This window comes from Chiloscyllium plagiosum, chromosome 7 (assembly GCF_004010195.1).
Source record: "Chiloscyllium plagiosum isolate BGI_BamShark_2017 chromosome 7, ASM401019v2, whole genome shotgun sequence".
NCBI classification, from domain to species: domain Eukaryota; kingdom Metazoa; phylum Chordata; class Chondrichthyes; order Orectolobiformes; family Hemiscylliidae; genus Chiloscyllium; species Chiloscyllium plagiosum.
The window spans coordinates 34,908,419-34,923,170 of record NC_057716.1 but is presented as its reverse complement, the minus strand read 5'-3'; the positions used below and the strand labels follow the sequence as shown (position 1 = coordinate 34,923,170).

At 41.8% G+C, this 14,752-nt stretch overlaps 1 protein-coding gene across 1 annotated transcript in view; it reads right to left on the bottom strand.

The window, feature by feature from the left end:
* The window catches only part of kansl1l (KAT8 regulatory NSL complex subunit 1-like), a 94,385-nt gene extending 80,956 nt beyond the window's left edge, over window positions 1–13,429 (bottom strand). The window contains exons 1-2 of the mRNA XM_043694487.1: window positions 13,288–13,429; window positions 8,231–9,457 (exon numbers count right to left, since the gene is read on the bottom strand). Of these exons, the coding sequence (XP_043550422.1) occupies window positions 8,231–9,457; window positions 13,288–13,292 (1,232 nt within the window). The 5' untranslated portion in view covers window positions 13,293–13,429. The remainder of the gene's footprint in view (window positions 1–8,230; window positions 9,458–13,287) is intronic.
* Window positions 13,430–14,752: the final 1,323 nt, after the last annotated feature.

Below are 14,752 nucleotides of genomic sequence, written 5' to 3'. Positions count from 1 at the left end.
ATTCAAATCTTCTGCTCGAAGGAGGTTCCAATCAATATTGGAAAAGGTAATGTCACCCATTGCAACAACCTACTATGTCCACACTTTTCCAAAATCTGCCGACCTATGCTTTCTTCCATCTCCCTGCTGCTATTGGGGGGCCTGTAGTGAACCCCTAACGAGGTGACTGCTCCCTTGCTGTTCCTAAATTTCCACCCATACTGACTCAGTAGGCAGACCTTCCTCGACAATGGAAGTTTCTGTAGCTGTGATACCCTCTCTGATTAGTAGTGCTACACCCCCTCCTCCCTATTCTTTTTAAATGCTCTAAACCCTGGAATATCCAGCAACCATTCCTGCCCCTGAGAAACCCATGTCTCTGTTATGGCCACAACATCATAGCACCAGGTACTGATCCATGCTCTAAGTTCATTACTTTTATTTATGATACTCCTTGCGTTAAAGCAAACACACTTTAACTGATCCCTGGGTTCCTTCCCAGGAAAATTCTTCCCACTATCTGGTCTACCTCTTGCTATTGCCTCATCTGCATCAACTCTCACCTCTGATATACAGCTCAGGTTCCCACCCCCCTGCCATACTAATTTAAACCCTCTCGAACTACTCGAGCAAACCTTCCACCCAGGACATTGGCCCCCTTCCAGTTCAGATGCAACCCATCCTTCTTGTACAGGTCCCACCTTCCCCAGAAGGCATCCCAACTACCTCCCTCCTACACCAGCTGCGCAGCCACGTGTTAGAGCTGCGCCTGCTCCCTGTTCCTCGCCTCGCTATCTCGTCGCACCGGTAGTAAACTAGAGAAGACTATTCTGTTCATCCTGCTTTGCAGCTTCCATGCTAACTCCCTGAAATCACTTTTTATATCCTCGATCCTTTTCCTGGCTATATCATTAGTGTCAATATGTGCCTCTTATGTGTGCCAATATAGTGCCAATTTAAATTAAGCAGGAGGGTTTACCCCATGTTGTAACAGTTATAGCATGTCTACTTTCTCAAAAGAACTGTAACAGATATCCTTGTTGCAATAGGTCAAGTGCTGGAAAATAAAAATTAGAATAGTTAAGTGGCTATTTTTTGACCAATGCAGACCTGATGGGCTGAAGGACTTCTGTCTGTGCTACAACTACATGTTCAACATGTTTTCTCTTCCCCAAGATTATGTAAATTCTTATTACCTTGAACTCAAAGTGTCCTGCTGGGAACTTCTTACATGACAGACACTAAACTAATCTGCCTGTATTTTCCTAATTCATCTCTCTTGCTTTTTCAATGGAGGATTACCCGATATTCAGCTAGAATGGAACCTTCCCTGAATTTAGGGTGTTTGGGAAAATTAAAATGAATGTGTCAATAATCTCAAGAGCTATGCAAGTCCTTAGGATAAAGTCCATCACAACCTAGGCACTTGTCAACCCACAGTTCCAAACACTTACTCAGCTTTCTTATAGAGTCGAAGAGTTATATGACATGGAAAATCGACCCTTTGGTCCTACTTGTCCAGAAGAAAAAGATGCATGGAAACCACAGTGACTTGGCTACGTGGAATACAGAACAGAAAATGAAGATACGTGCAGCGCAGGAACAGACCCTTCGGCCCAGGACATTGTGCAGAACATTATGTCAAGGTAATCCCTTCTGCCTGTCCTTGGTCCAAATCACACTATTGTTGCATATTCATGTGCTTATCTAAAAGTCCCTTAAACGCCCCTAACTGCCTCCATGATCACCACCACCCCGGCAATACATTCTAGACTACCACTAGGTTAAAAAAAACTTGTCATTCACATCTCCTTTGAACTTGCCCCCTCACCTTAAATGCATGCCACCTAGTTTTAGGCATTTCAACTCTGGGGAAAGATTCTGACCATCAAACCTATCTAAGCATCTCAATTTTATATACTTCTATCAAGTCTCCTCTTACCCTTTGCTGCTCCAGAGAAAACAAGTTTTACTAGCCTCTCCTTATAGCTCATACCTTTAATCCTAGCAGCATCTACATTTTCATCTCTCTGCACTCTCTCCAAAGCCTCCACAACCTTCCTGTAACATGGCAACCACAACTGAATGCAATACTCCAACTGTGGTTTAACCAACATCTTACATAGCTGCAACACAATATCCTGATTCTTGTACTCAATTTGCCAACCAATAAAGGCAAGCATGCCATACACTTTCTTTACCACCCTATCTACTTACGTGGCCACTTTCAGGAAGCTATGGACTTGAACCCTAAGATCCGTCTGTACATCTGTGCTGTTGAGGGTCCTGCCACTTTTCCTTAACATTTGATCTCCCAAATGACCTCACACTTACCTGGATTCAACTCCACAAACAGCAGAGGTCTCAGTATGGATTCTTGCAGAACACCACTATTCATGCCCCTCCAGCCTGAAAAATACCCTTCTACCACTACCCTCTTCCTTCTACAGGCAAGCTCATTCTGAATCCACACAGCCAAGTCACGTGGATCCCATGCATTTTCATCTTCTGGATGAGCCTACCAGGAGGGACCTTGAAGAAAGCATAAACAATATCAGTGTAAACATCCACAGCCCCAGAAGTCTCAATAATCCAAGAAACTGAAACCCTGCCTCCTGCACCAGCTCCTTAGCCACACATTCAAATGTCCTAGTTTTCTGTTGCCTTGCCTCACTAGCGAACGACACTGGTAATAAACCAGGGATTACTACCCTCAAGGTCCTGATTTTCAGTCGCTTTCCTAATTCCCTGTATTCATTCCACAGGATCTCATCCCTCTTTCTACCTCTGTCATTGGTACCAATGTGAACAATGACCTGTCTACTCACTCTCTCAAGAATTTCATGTAACCATTCAGAGATTACCTTGACCCTTGCACCAATGAGGCAACACAGCATCTTAGAGTTTTAAACTTGGTCACAGAAGTATCTGTGCCCCTATCTAGGGATCTCCTACCACTATCTTGCCTGACCCTGCTCTACAGCAGAGCTAGTTGTAGTGCCACAAACCTGACTTGCTGCTGTTATACCTGAGAGGCTATTCCCCCCAACAGTATATCTGTTTTGAGAGGGGAACAGCCACAGGAGACTCCTGAACTACCTGCCTGCCTCTCCAGTCATCAATCTACTTGACTGAACCTGTGGTGTGCTCAACTCCCCGTACCTAGTGTCTATCTCACACTTTGTCCCCTCTTTGCTCCTGTGTGTCCAACTGCGGCTCCAACTGAACAGCGTGGTCTGTGAGAAGCTACAGCTAGTCACACTTACTGCAGAATAGTTGTCAGGGACAATAGACTGCTCCCTGATCTCCCATATGTGGCAGAAGGAGCACACCATTGCCCAATCTGCCATCTCTGCCCCTTTACACTAAAAGAGAAAAGAAGTTCACCTTGCTCACCTTACTTGCGTGATTGTGTGGCTCACTCCGCTGGTCAGTCATAGAGTCCTCCAGACAAGCCCTTTGGCCCAAACTTGCCCATGTCAACAAAAACATCAGGCTACACTATCCCCACTTGGCCCAAATCCTTCTAAATGTTTCCTATCCATGTATTTATCCAAATGCCTTTTCAGTGTTATTAATGTACTCACCTTAACCACTTCCATCGCAGCTCATTCCATGTGCGTAATGCACCCTGTGTAAAAAAGTTGCCCTTCAGGCTCCCTTTTCTTTCCGCTCTAACTTTAATCTGATGCCCTCTAGTTCTCGATTCCCCAACCCTGGGAAAAAGGCTGAGCACATTCACCCTATCCATGCCTCTCACGATCTTATACACTTCTTTAAGATGACCCCTTGGTCTCCTACACTCTAGAGAAAAAGCATCTTAGCTTGGTTAACCTCTCCCTATAACACAGACCATCGAGTCCTGACAACATTGTTGTAAATATCTTCTGCACTCTTTCCAGTTTAATAACATCCTTCCTATAACAAGGTAACCAAAACTGAACACAATATACTAAGTGCAGCCTCACCAACATCCTCTACAACTGCAACATAACTTCCCAACTTCTATACTCAATGCCCTGATTGATGAAGGCCAGTGTGCCAAAAGCCTTCTTCACTGCCCTGTCTACCTGCGACTTCACTTTGAGAACTGTGAACCTGAACTCCAAGATCACGCTGTTCTACTGCAGTCTTTACGGCCCTACCATTCACCATGAAACTACTACCTTGATTTCACTTTCCAAAATGCAAGACCTCACACTTAGCTATATTAAACTCCATTTGCCATTTCACAGCACGTTTCCCCAGCTGATCAAAGTCCTGCTGCAATTTCTGATAACCTTCCTCACTGTCCACGATACCACCCATTTTAGTGTCATCAGCAAACTTAAATCATGTTTTGTACATTTTGATCCAAATCATTGATATAGATAACAAACAGTAATGGGCCCAGCACCGACCCAAGGCACTCCACTAGTCACAGGTCTCCAGTCTGACAAGCATCCCTCCACTATTACCCTTTGCTTCCTACCAACAAGCCAATTGTGCATCCAATTTGCCAGCTTCTCCTAAATTCCATGTGCTCTAACCTTCCACAGCAGTCTACCATGTGGAAACTGATCAAAGGCCTCACTGAAATCTAGTCACTTCAAAACAACTCTAACAAATTTGTGAGGCAAGATCTCCCATTCAAAGCCATGCTAACTACTCCTAATCAAACACGTCTTTCCAAATGCATGTACATCTTCTCTCCCGGAATCTTCTCAAATAACATACCTACCATAGATATTAAGCTTGCTGGTCCATAGAGTTTTTTCTTTGTAACCCTCTTGAATAAGGACACAACATTCACTACCCTCCAGTCTTCCGGGACCTCACCTATGACTAACAAGGGTGCAAAGATAATCAGCCAGGGCCCCCTCAATTTCTTGTCTAGTTTCTTGCAGTTTTACTGGATATATCTCGTCTGGAGGAGAAAGTGAGGACTGCAGATGCTGGAGATCAGAGCTGAAAATGTGTTGCTGGAAAAGCGCAGCAGGTCAGGCAGCATCCAAGGAACAGGAGAATCGACGTTTCGGGCATAAGCCCTTCTTCAGGATGCCCGAAACGTCAATTCTCCTGTTCCTTGGATGCTGCCTGACCTGCTCCGCTTTTCCAGCAACACATTTTCAGCTCTATATCTCGTCTGGACCAGATTTATCCACTCTCATACATTCTAATACATCCAATACCTCCTCTACTGTGAATAGAACTGGCGCTAAGGTATCACCACTAACTTCCCCAAGTTCCTAAGTCTTCAAGTCTTTCTCCATGGTAAACACAGAAGAGAAATATTCATTGAGGACATTGCCCATCTTCTGTGTTCTGCACATTTACATCCACTCGGGACCTTGAGGGGTTGTGGTGACTGAGCAGACTTCTCCCAGAATGCTCCTCTGCAAAGCAAAGTCTCTGTCACCCACATGTGCACCAGGAATTAATCCCTTTCAACTCCATAAAAGGGTATTATTTTCTCCATTACAACTGTGAACATCCAGCACCACACACCCCTCAGGATATTTTTAATGAATATTTCTCCTTGGTGTTTACTGAGGAGAGAATCATGGATGCTAAGGAAATAAGAGAAACAAGTTGGGATGTTTTGGATCACATATTTGCAGCCTTAAAGTGCATTAAGGTGGATAAATCCCCTGGGTCTGATCAAGCCCATCATCGGACATTATGGGAGGCGAGGGAAGGAATTGCAGAGGCCCTTACAAAGATTTTTGCTTCATCTTTATCAACTGGTGATGTTCTAGAAGACTGGAGGGTGGCTAATGTTGTTCCATTGATTAAGAAAGGTAGCAAAGACAATCCAGGGAACTACAGGCCAGTCAGCCTGATATCAGTGGTAGGCAAGTTGAAGACGAAACTGAGGAACACAATCAATCAATATTTGGATAGTCAGGGTCTGATTAGGGATAGTCAGATTGGATTTGTGCGCAGGAAATCATGTCCGACAAATCTTTTAGAGCTTTTCGAAGAGGTAACCAAGAGGATAGATGAGGGTAGGGCAGTGGATGTTGTCATGAAGGTTAGATTGCATGGGATCCAGGGAGAGCTAGCTAACTGGACTGAAAATTAGCTCAATGGTAAGAAGCAGAGGGTGATGGTTGAAGGTTGTTTCTCAGACTGGAGGCCTGTGACTACCGGTGTGCCCATTGGTCGGTGCTGGGACCTTTGTTATTTGTTATTTACATAAATGATCTGGATATGAATGTACAAGACATGATTAGTAAGTTTGCAGATGATACAAAATTAGGGAGGTATCATTGATAGTGAGGAAGGTTTTCAAAAATTACGGAGATCTTAATCAGATGAGCAAGTGGACTGAGGACTGAAGTGCATTTGCCAGTACAGATAAGTGTGAGGTGTTGCACTTTGGAAAGTGAAATCAAGGTAGGACTTATACAGTAAAATGGTAAGGTCCTAAGGAGTGTTGTGGAATAGAGGGACCAAGGAATACAAATACATAGTTAGTTGAAAGCGGTGTCATAGGAAGACAGGGTGTTGAAGAAGGCATTTTGTGTGCTGGCCTTCATCAATCAAGGCATGGAAAAAAAGGAGTTGGGATATTATGTTACGGTTGTATAAGTCATTGCTGAGGCCACATTGGGAGTATTGTGTACAGTTTTGGTCACCCTGTTATGGAAAATACATAGTTAAAACTAGAAAGAGTGCAAAGATGATTTACAAGGATGTTGCCGGGACTAATAGGCCCATGTTACAGGGAGAGGTTGGCCAGGATAGGACTTCCATCCATAGAACATAGGAGAATGAGGGTGACCTTATTGAGGTGTATAAAATTATGAAAACTAGGAGAGCATAGGTTTAAGGTGAGAGGGAAAGATTTAAGGACCTGAAAGGCAATTTCTTGAGGCAAACAGTGGTGCTTATACGGAATGGGTTGTAATAGAAAATGGATGAGGCAGGTACAATAGCAACATTTGGATAGATACATGGATAGGAAGGGTGAGGGGGTAGTGGACCAATTGCGAGCAGTTAGAACTAGGAGTGGGCACCACGGTCAGCACTGACCAGTGTGGGCCAGAGCAAGAGTATGTGTATGTGTACGTAAGAATGAGAGTTTTCGTTCTCTGTTCTTTTTAAATTACTCATCTGTTTTAAAATGATTTCTGTTTCACACCTATTACATATAATGTCAAAAGGATCTTCACACAAAAGTCAGAAAATCACTTCCTGGTGTACAATTAATTATATTTTGCAAAGCTGAATCAATTACAGAGATGAAATGGTTCAATTTTACCTAGTTAGTAGAATTGTTTCATGTTAACAGCTGGACAAAACTATACAACAAGTACCATATTACTGAGCAATTACCAGATCACAATCATGGTAATTTACTTGTGTCATTGAATCCAATTACATTGTGATTTTCATTCAATTAACCCTTATAAAAGTTAAAATGTATGTACCCATATGCACCAGTCCACTTCTTGACAAAACATGAAAGTTAAACCATTCAAGCACTTAGACTAAAAGAAGCACCTGAACATTATTCTTCAAATCACACTGCAGATAATCACATGATGTTAAGCTCCACAGAACAACTTTTCGGAGAGCACTTCCCTATTGTCCATCACACCTGGAGTTTATCATTATTAAGTGGATGCTCAGCAGTATCACAAAAGTTCTGGTAAGTAAAACATGACGGACATGGCACTTATTTAAATGAGTGTTCCTCAATCAGCTTTAAAATAAAAACAACCAACTTTCCATTTCTTTTGACTTCAGAGCAATTGTAGCCAATTCACTTTTTTAGTTGTCCATAAGATATGGGTATCATCATCTCGGCCAGCACTTATTGCGCACTCCCTATTGCCATTGAGATGGCAGTGGTCTTCGCGAATGAGAGGGCATTACACCCATTGTATCTGCAGAATTACACTAACCAATTTTGGTTAGCTCATCATGACTATATATCACACAAATATAGATATCCCAAAAATGTATCCTATTCTGATGATATGAAAAACATAATAGAAACCGTACTACAATGAATCAATAATTCAAAGTTCATAAAATGTTCACAGAAATGATCATTTTTCTATACACTAAACCATTTGCACTTATGAAGCCATTATATTCAGTCAAAGTGATCTGATTTACAGGGACCTCTCCCTTCCCAGAGAATTCATGGAAGATTTTTTGTAAAAACAAGTTCAACAAGCACTCATGCTTCTGCTTTGATTTGCATCTAATTCACTCAGCTGATGTCTAAAACGACGACAGTATTAACAATTCTACTTACAACGGCATATTTCTATTCAGTGCAATCTCTTCGCTGTCTGTATCCTCTTCAGTGCTACTGCTGGTTGCGTCGGAATCCACACTTTCTTTAATGTGCGAAAGCAATGCTTTTGAAAAGGACACATACTCATAGAATTCAGAATTGATTGAATTTGAAATGAATCCAGTGTGCACACCACTGTGCTTTATTCCAAAAGGAAAGACAGTCTCAGTATTTGAAATGTCAATTTTGCTTCTTTTTGCCTGCTTTTCAAGCTGGCACTTCATAACATCCTGAATTTTGCACTTAATTTGACACTCAACATGCTTTGCTTGGATGAGTTGTAAATGCTTTTTAAGTCGGCTAGACTTTTTAGCTAGTTCTTGCTGTCTGCTAAGGCACTCAAACAGCTGAGTATTAATTTCATTTTTCCTTATACTTGTGGAACCATGAAGTTGTTTTTCCTCATTTCTCTGCAGGATCAATTGCCTGGTACTATTCAATAAACTTTCAAACTCAAAGTCATCCAGTGCTGGTACTGTATCCCAAGTTTTGTTTGCTTTGACTGGTTTCAACATGACTTTTTGATTTGAAGTCATGCCACCAGCATTGTTAAGGGTCATTGAAACAGAATCACAGGCCAATTTCACCTGATGAGCAGTGCTTAACATGCCCGTACACTCCAAAGCATTGTCTTTCTGGAAGTTTAAGTCTTTCTTGTCATTATTACTACTACTTAGCTCTGCTTCAGGTACAAAATACATTTTGCAAGCTTTAGAAGCAGATACTTGTTTAGTTCTATCACAAGATAATTTTTTGGCAAGAATAACAGCAGAGCTTTTGCTAAACAATGTCTTCCTAATATTTAGTTTACAGTTTAAAGACAGTTTATCCAGTAGAGAATTAGGACTAGTTAACAAGGCTGCATTGCTTGGAATTGCACAGTGAACAGTTATAGATCCATAAGGTACATGTTTCAAATCAGGTGCATCACTGCCAAGCCCACATGTTGCAAATGGATATGCAAGTTGAGACCAAGCAGACTGTGTGTTACTCTCTTCATTCAGCTTCTGCTCTGTAATGGTGTCTTCTTCATGGAAGAATGTATCAGGTTCATTGAAACTGGAAGATAATGAAGACGATAACAGCTGGAATCCATGTGGCTCTGTGGCAGTTTCAGTGAGAGCAGGAGCCATTGTAACCATACAGTGTTGTCCCAGCAATCCCACTGCAATAAAGATATTGCCCCTACAGAACAGATGAGTAAATAAAAACTGATACCGCGAAATATTTGAAGCCATTGCCTTACATAAAATGATATGTAAAGCCTAAATTACAAAAATGATTCTAGAGTTATTCTCTACACAGCATGACCTCCAACACAAATATCTCAGGTACACAAAAATAATTTCAAAAGAAACCATTACATCTCGTCAATTTAAGTCACCTGGCTATGTTATGTTATATTTTAAGATTTAATTTTTAAGTATATGTCTTCTAAGCGACCAAGTGTTCCTGGTGTATTTCTAAAATGGAGTTATTGGAGATAATATTTTTGTTAACCTTACAAGTGATAATTAACTTCAAATGCAGAAAGATAAATTTTTCACTATGTTGGAAGTATGAAACTCTAAACAAATTTATTCAGGATAGGAGACTTTGCCTTTGTGGAAAGATAGGGATGCAGGTGTTGTGTTAGAAAATGTTGAGGGGAGAGTTAAGAGGTGCTTAAAGTCAAGAGATTGGATAGTTAATGAGGAGAAACTACTTCCAGTGGAAAAAAAAGCAAGAGATTTACAATGAGCAAAAGATAAGCATGTCTTAAGGATGACCCTGTCTGAACAATTAGTAGAGACAGATTTAATTCAGCTTTCAAACATGAATTGGACTGCTTACAATTCAATAGTTAAGAAAAAAAAAAATCACAACACCAGGTTATAGTCCAACAGGTTTAATTGGAAGCACACTAGCTTTCGGAGTGTCGCTCCTTCATGTGATAGTGCCTATCACCTGATGAAGGAGCAACGTTCCGAAAGCTAGAGAGTTTCCAATTAAACCTGTTGGACTCAAATCTGGTGTGGTGTGATTTTTAATTTTGTACACCCCAGTCCAACACCGGCATCTCCAAATCATGACTACAATTCAATAGGTATTTTGAAAACTGGGAAGCACTATAGACCAATTGCTTATTTCCATGCTGCAAGATTTCAACAACTGAAATCAGACCAGACCAAAAAAGGCACCTCGCGCTGAAGCAATTAAAACAACGCTCCAAATTCCATTTGGCAGTGTAAAATAACTAAATTGTATTGATCTGCAATCAATTTCAAACCATCTACTTGAATGAATTCATCCACAAGCGTATAGGAAAAGGCATTTAACAATATGGAAAGAAAACCATTAATGGTTAAGCATCACTGTGCTGAAAAACTCTTGGCCTTTTATGACAAAAAGTAGAAAATTAGAAGGGTCTGGCAAATACTACAAGACACTAGTCAGACCACAGGTGGAGAACAGTCAACAGTTTTGGACCCTTTTCTAAGGAAGAGGATGAACATAGGAGACAGTCCAGAGAAGATTTGTTAGGTTGATGAAGGAGCTGTCATATGGAGGAGATATAGAGCAAGTTCTGTACTCATTGAAGAATTAAAAGAGAGGTGATCTTAAAAAGATCAGATTCTTGGGGGACTTAACAAGGTAGATGCAGAAAAGTCATTATCCATTGTTGGAAAATCTCAGACCACAGAACATCTCAGTATGAGGTTATCCTTTTATGGCAGGAATGTGGATCTGTGGAATTCTTTACTGCAGTGATGTTGAGGCTGACCCATTAAGTATAGATGAGGTTGAAACAGATTGTTCATCAGCAAGGGTTATGAAGATAGGGCAGGAAATTAGAATTAAGGATGATCAGATGTACCATGATCTCATTGAACGGCAGAGTATACTCAATGGACTGAGCGGTCAATGTCTTATGGATATTTCTGGGAATAGGCAACACTGGATTGCCAGACAAAACAGACTAAGACGACTCTGACAGAGGGGCATCTGACAGATGAATTTCAATACAGACAAATCAAGTTTACATTTTTATAGCAGTAACATGGAGAGACAATCCAGTTCAATGGTACAATTGAGAGTTCAGGAGCAGAGGGACCTCAGGGTTCAAATGCGATTGAGACCAATCAAATTTAAACAATTAAGGCAGCTTATAGGATTCTTTAGGTTTCTTTAAAAAAAGTGTATAAAATAAAGGAAATGATTGGTCAGACCACATTTCAGTATTGAGTTTAGTTCTAGGCACCTTTGAGCAGATGATTAGGAGATAACCTGGAGGTGTTCAAAATGAACAAATTTGATATGGCAAAGGAGGAAATTCTGTTACCATTAGTAAAATTATCAACAGAGCTAAGAGTGAGACATAGAAACTCTTTCACAGTTGTCAGCTGGAATGCACTGCCTAGGAGAGTGCTGAAGGTTGTTTCCATATGAGGTTTCAAATAAGCAGGTACATATTTGAAAATAATGAATTAAGAGGGCTAGAGATTGGGATTAGCTGGGTCATTCATTTAGGAACCAGTACAGACATGGGCTGAATGGCCGCCTTCTCTCCTGTAAAATTCCATGATTGTGTGTGCCTGGATTTAAAAAAAATAGTTGTACTTGTTTCCGTCTGTATGAACTACATTTAGCAAATCAAATTAAAACTGTGATATTTTCAAAGTTCACCATGTAATCAAAGCAGTCAAAATTTGTCTCCCCTCCAATTATTGTTCTAAATATAAATTAACTAAAATTTCTTCCAAGATTCTCTGAAATTGAGAGAGACTACTTCTACCAGTAGGGCAGTTGTAGAATAAAGGAGTCCTCAAAACTACATCTTGGGGTTATTTCAGGGCTCAGTGAAAACCTGGAATTCTTCATCTCAAAAAGCTGACGAGTAGAAAAAAATGAAGATGTCAAAACGCATTAAGTTTTTTTTGCTAGGCATAGCAGTTATCAAACAAAGAAAAATGTTTGAACCTCCGAACTAATTCACAAACATTTTTAAATTTGTGCAGCAGAAAGGAAACAATTCTCTTAAAAGTATGAGTTATGAAGGAGGAAAGCATTACAGGTTCTCCCTGACAGATTTTTTTAAAAATAGTTTGTAAAGTTGCTTTTAATGTTCACATCATTGAAATGGACATCCTAACGTTAACAATATTGCAACACATTTAATCTACCTTTGAACGATGCTTCTTAAACAAACAAACAAACAAACAAACAAACAAACAGTCTCTTGACTGGAACACTACTATGAAAATAAAAACAGCAGACTTTGGGACATGATCAAAAGTAATTACTTTCAAAATTTAATGAGTCCATTCTCCATTATAACAGGTGGAAAAACTGGGTGCACATGACTGCAGAATAGGCTCATTTTTAATCTGGATAGCTCACAAAATATGGGAGCAGATATTTTGAAAAAACTGCACGATAAAAGTGAAGAGCATCAGAAAACGAAAGCCGTTAAAATATCAAACTTAAATCAACGTTGTTTTGTGATTCACATATTGGAGAAACTCAGCAAGTCTGGTTGCGTATCGAGAGAAAAATTTAACCCATTCTCACCTTCCCTCCATTAAACAATTATCAGCTTTGAAAGAAGAAGGTATTTTAAAAATCTGCTTGCACCACCGAAATAACGCAGTGCACTTCTCAATGGAGAAGACTGGGAGGGGTTAAAGGCGCCACACTTTGAACAATTGGGTTAACAAGTCTCAGCCAACCGCTAATGGTCAACTGTACATCGCGCGCGCTTGCACAGTGAGGGCCGTCAGCAAAGGCAGTGCGCGGGCGCGCGCTTGCCCACGTGACCACGCAGCAAAGCTCCGCCGTTGGAGGGTGCAGGGTGCGCGTGCGAACGGGCAGTTTGCTTGCGCTCGCTGTCCCTCGGTCTTTCACTCCGTGCAAAACACTTCGATCCTTCCCCCCCTTTCCCGTCGGCGAAAGAAAAAAAAACAAGCAATTTATTTTTGGGGAAAAAAAAAGATACGGTACAGAACGAAAAGTGTCCACGACTTTTCCCGCCGTACTTCATCCTTTTCCTGAAAGGCAAGGAGTAAACGCACTTAGATCTTTCCGTCACCGTAGAAATGTCGACTACTGTAGTGGTACGAAAACTTTCGCTAGCCTGTCTGTCTTTCTCTCGCTCACTACCAACTTCTTGTGTTTGTTGTTATCCCCACGTTTCCCCTCCCCGTGGGCACCCTTACAGGCCCATCGACGACAAGCGGGCGGGGACATGTGGTGACATAATTATGATTGACGTCCCCACCATTTCAGGACCAGGTTTTGCCCACTCGATGTTCACCAATTGCCGCAATGCCCCGGGGAAAGGGGCGGAGCCCAGCTACTGCCACTAACCACCCTAGTTGCCATAGAAGCAGTGTATAAGTGAAGGCTTCACCCCCATGTCATGTGAACAGATGGGGCGATGGGAGGCTTGTGATTGACTGACCTGCTCAACAATAATCCCTCCCTCCTTTACAAGCACTTGTGCCTAAGTAAGTCTTATCTCGGGATCCTTTTTTCTTTTGAAAAATTCAACCAGTCGCATTTACATTATCATCGATCTGGGGAGTTAACTGTGTCTCTGGTCACAGAGACTGCCGACCTGCTCAGCACTTCGTCTTTTTGAGTTCAAGGACTCATTGTTTAGATAACATTTTTAGATGAAGAAACTGGGCTACCCCAGCAACCTGTTCTGCTAAACAAAAGTGTTGAAAATTAGGAATTGTTGGCAGAATTAGTATACACACAGTAGAGATACGTAATGAAACTTCAATCTAAACACATACATTTATAAAGTTTGCACTAACAAATGATTAACTAGGAGAAAGTGAGGTCTGCAGATGCTGGAGATCAAAGTTGAAACTTTATTGCTGGAACAGCACAGCAGGTCAGGCAGCATCCAGGGAACAGGAGATTCGACGTTTCGGGCACAGGCCCTTCTTCAGGAATGAGCAGAGAGTGTTCAGCAGGAGAAGATAAAAGGTAGGGAGGAGGGACTTGGAGGAGGGGCGTTGGAAATGTGATAGGTGGAAAGAGGTCAAGGTGAGGGTGATAGGTCGGAGTAGGATGGAGGCGGAGAGGTCAAGAAGAAGACTGCAGGTCAGGAAGGCGGTGCCGGGCTGGAGGGATTCGCCTGAGACAAGGTGGGGGGAGGGGGGATGAAGAAACTGTGAAGTCCAAGTTCATCCCCAGTGGTTGGAGGGTTCCCAGTCGGAAGATAAGACGCTCCTCCTCCGACCGTCGCGTTGTTGTGGTTTGGCGGTGGATGAGTCCAATGACCTGCATATCCTCGGTGGAGTGGGAGGGGGAGTTGAAATGCTGTGCTACAGGGTGGTTGGGTTGGTTCGTCCGGGTGGCCCAGAGGTGCTCTCTGAATCGCTCCGCAAGTAGGCGGCCTGTCTCCCCAATATGGAGGAGGCCACACCGGCTGCAGCGGATGCAGTAGATGATGTGGGTGGAGGTGCAGGTGAATCTGTGGCGGATATG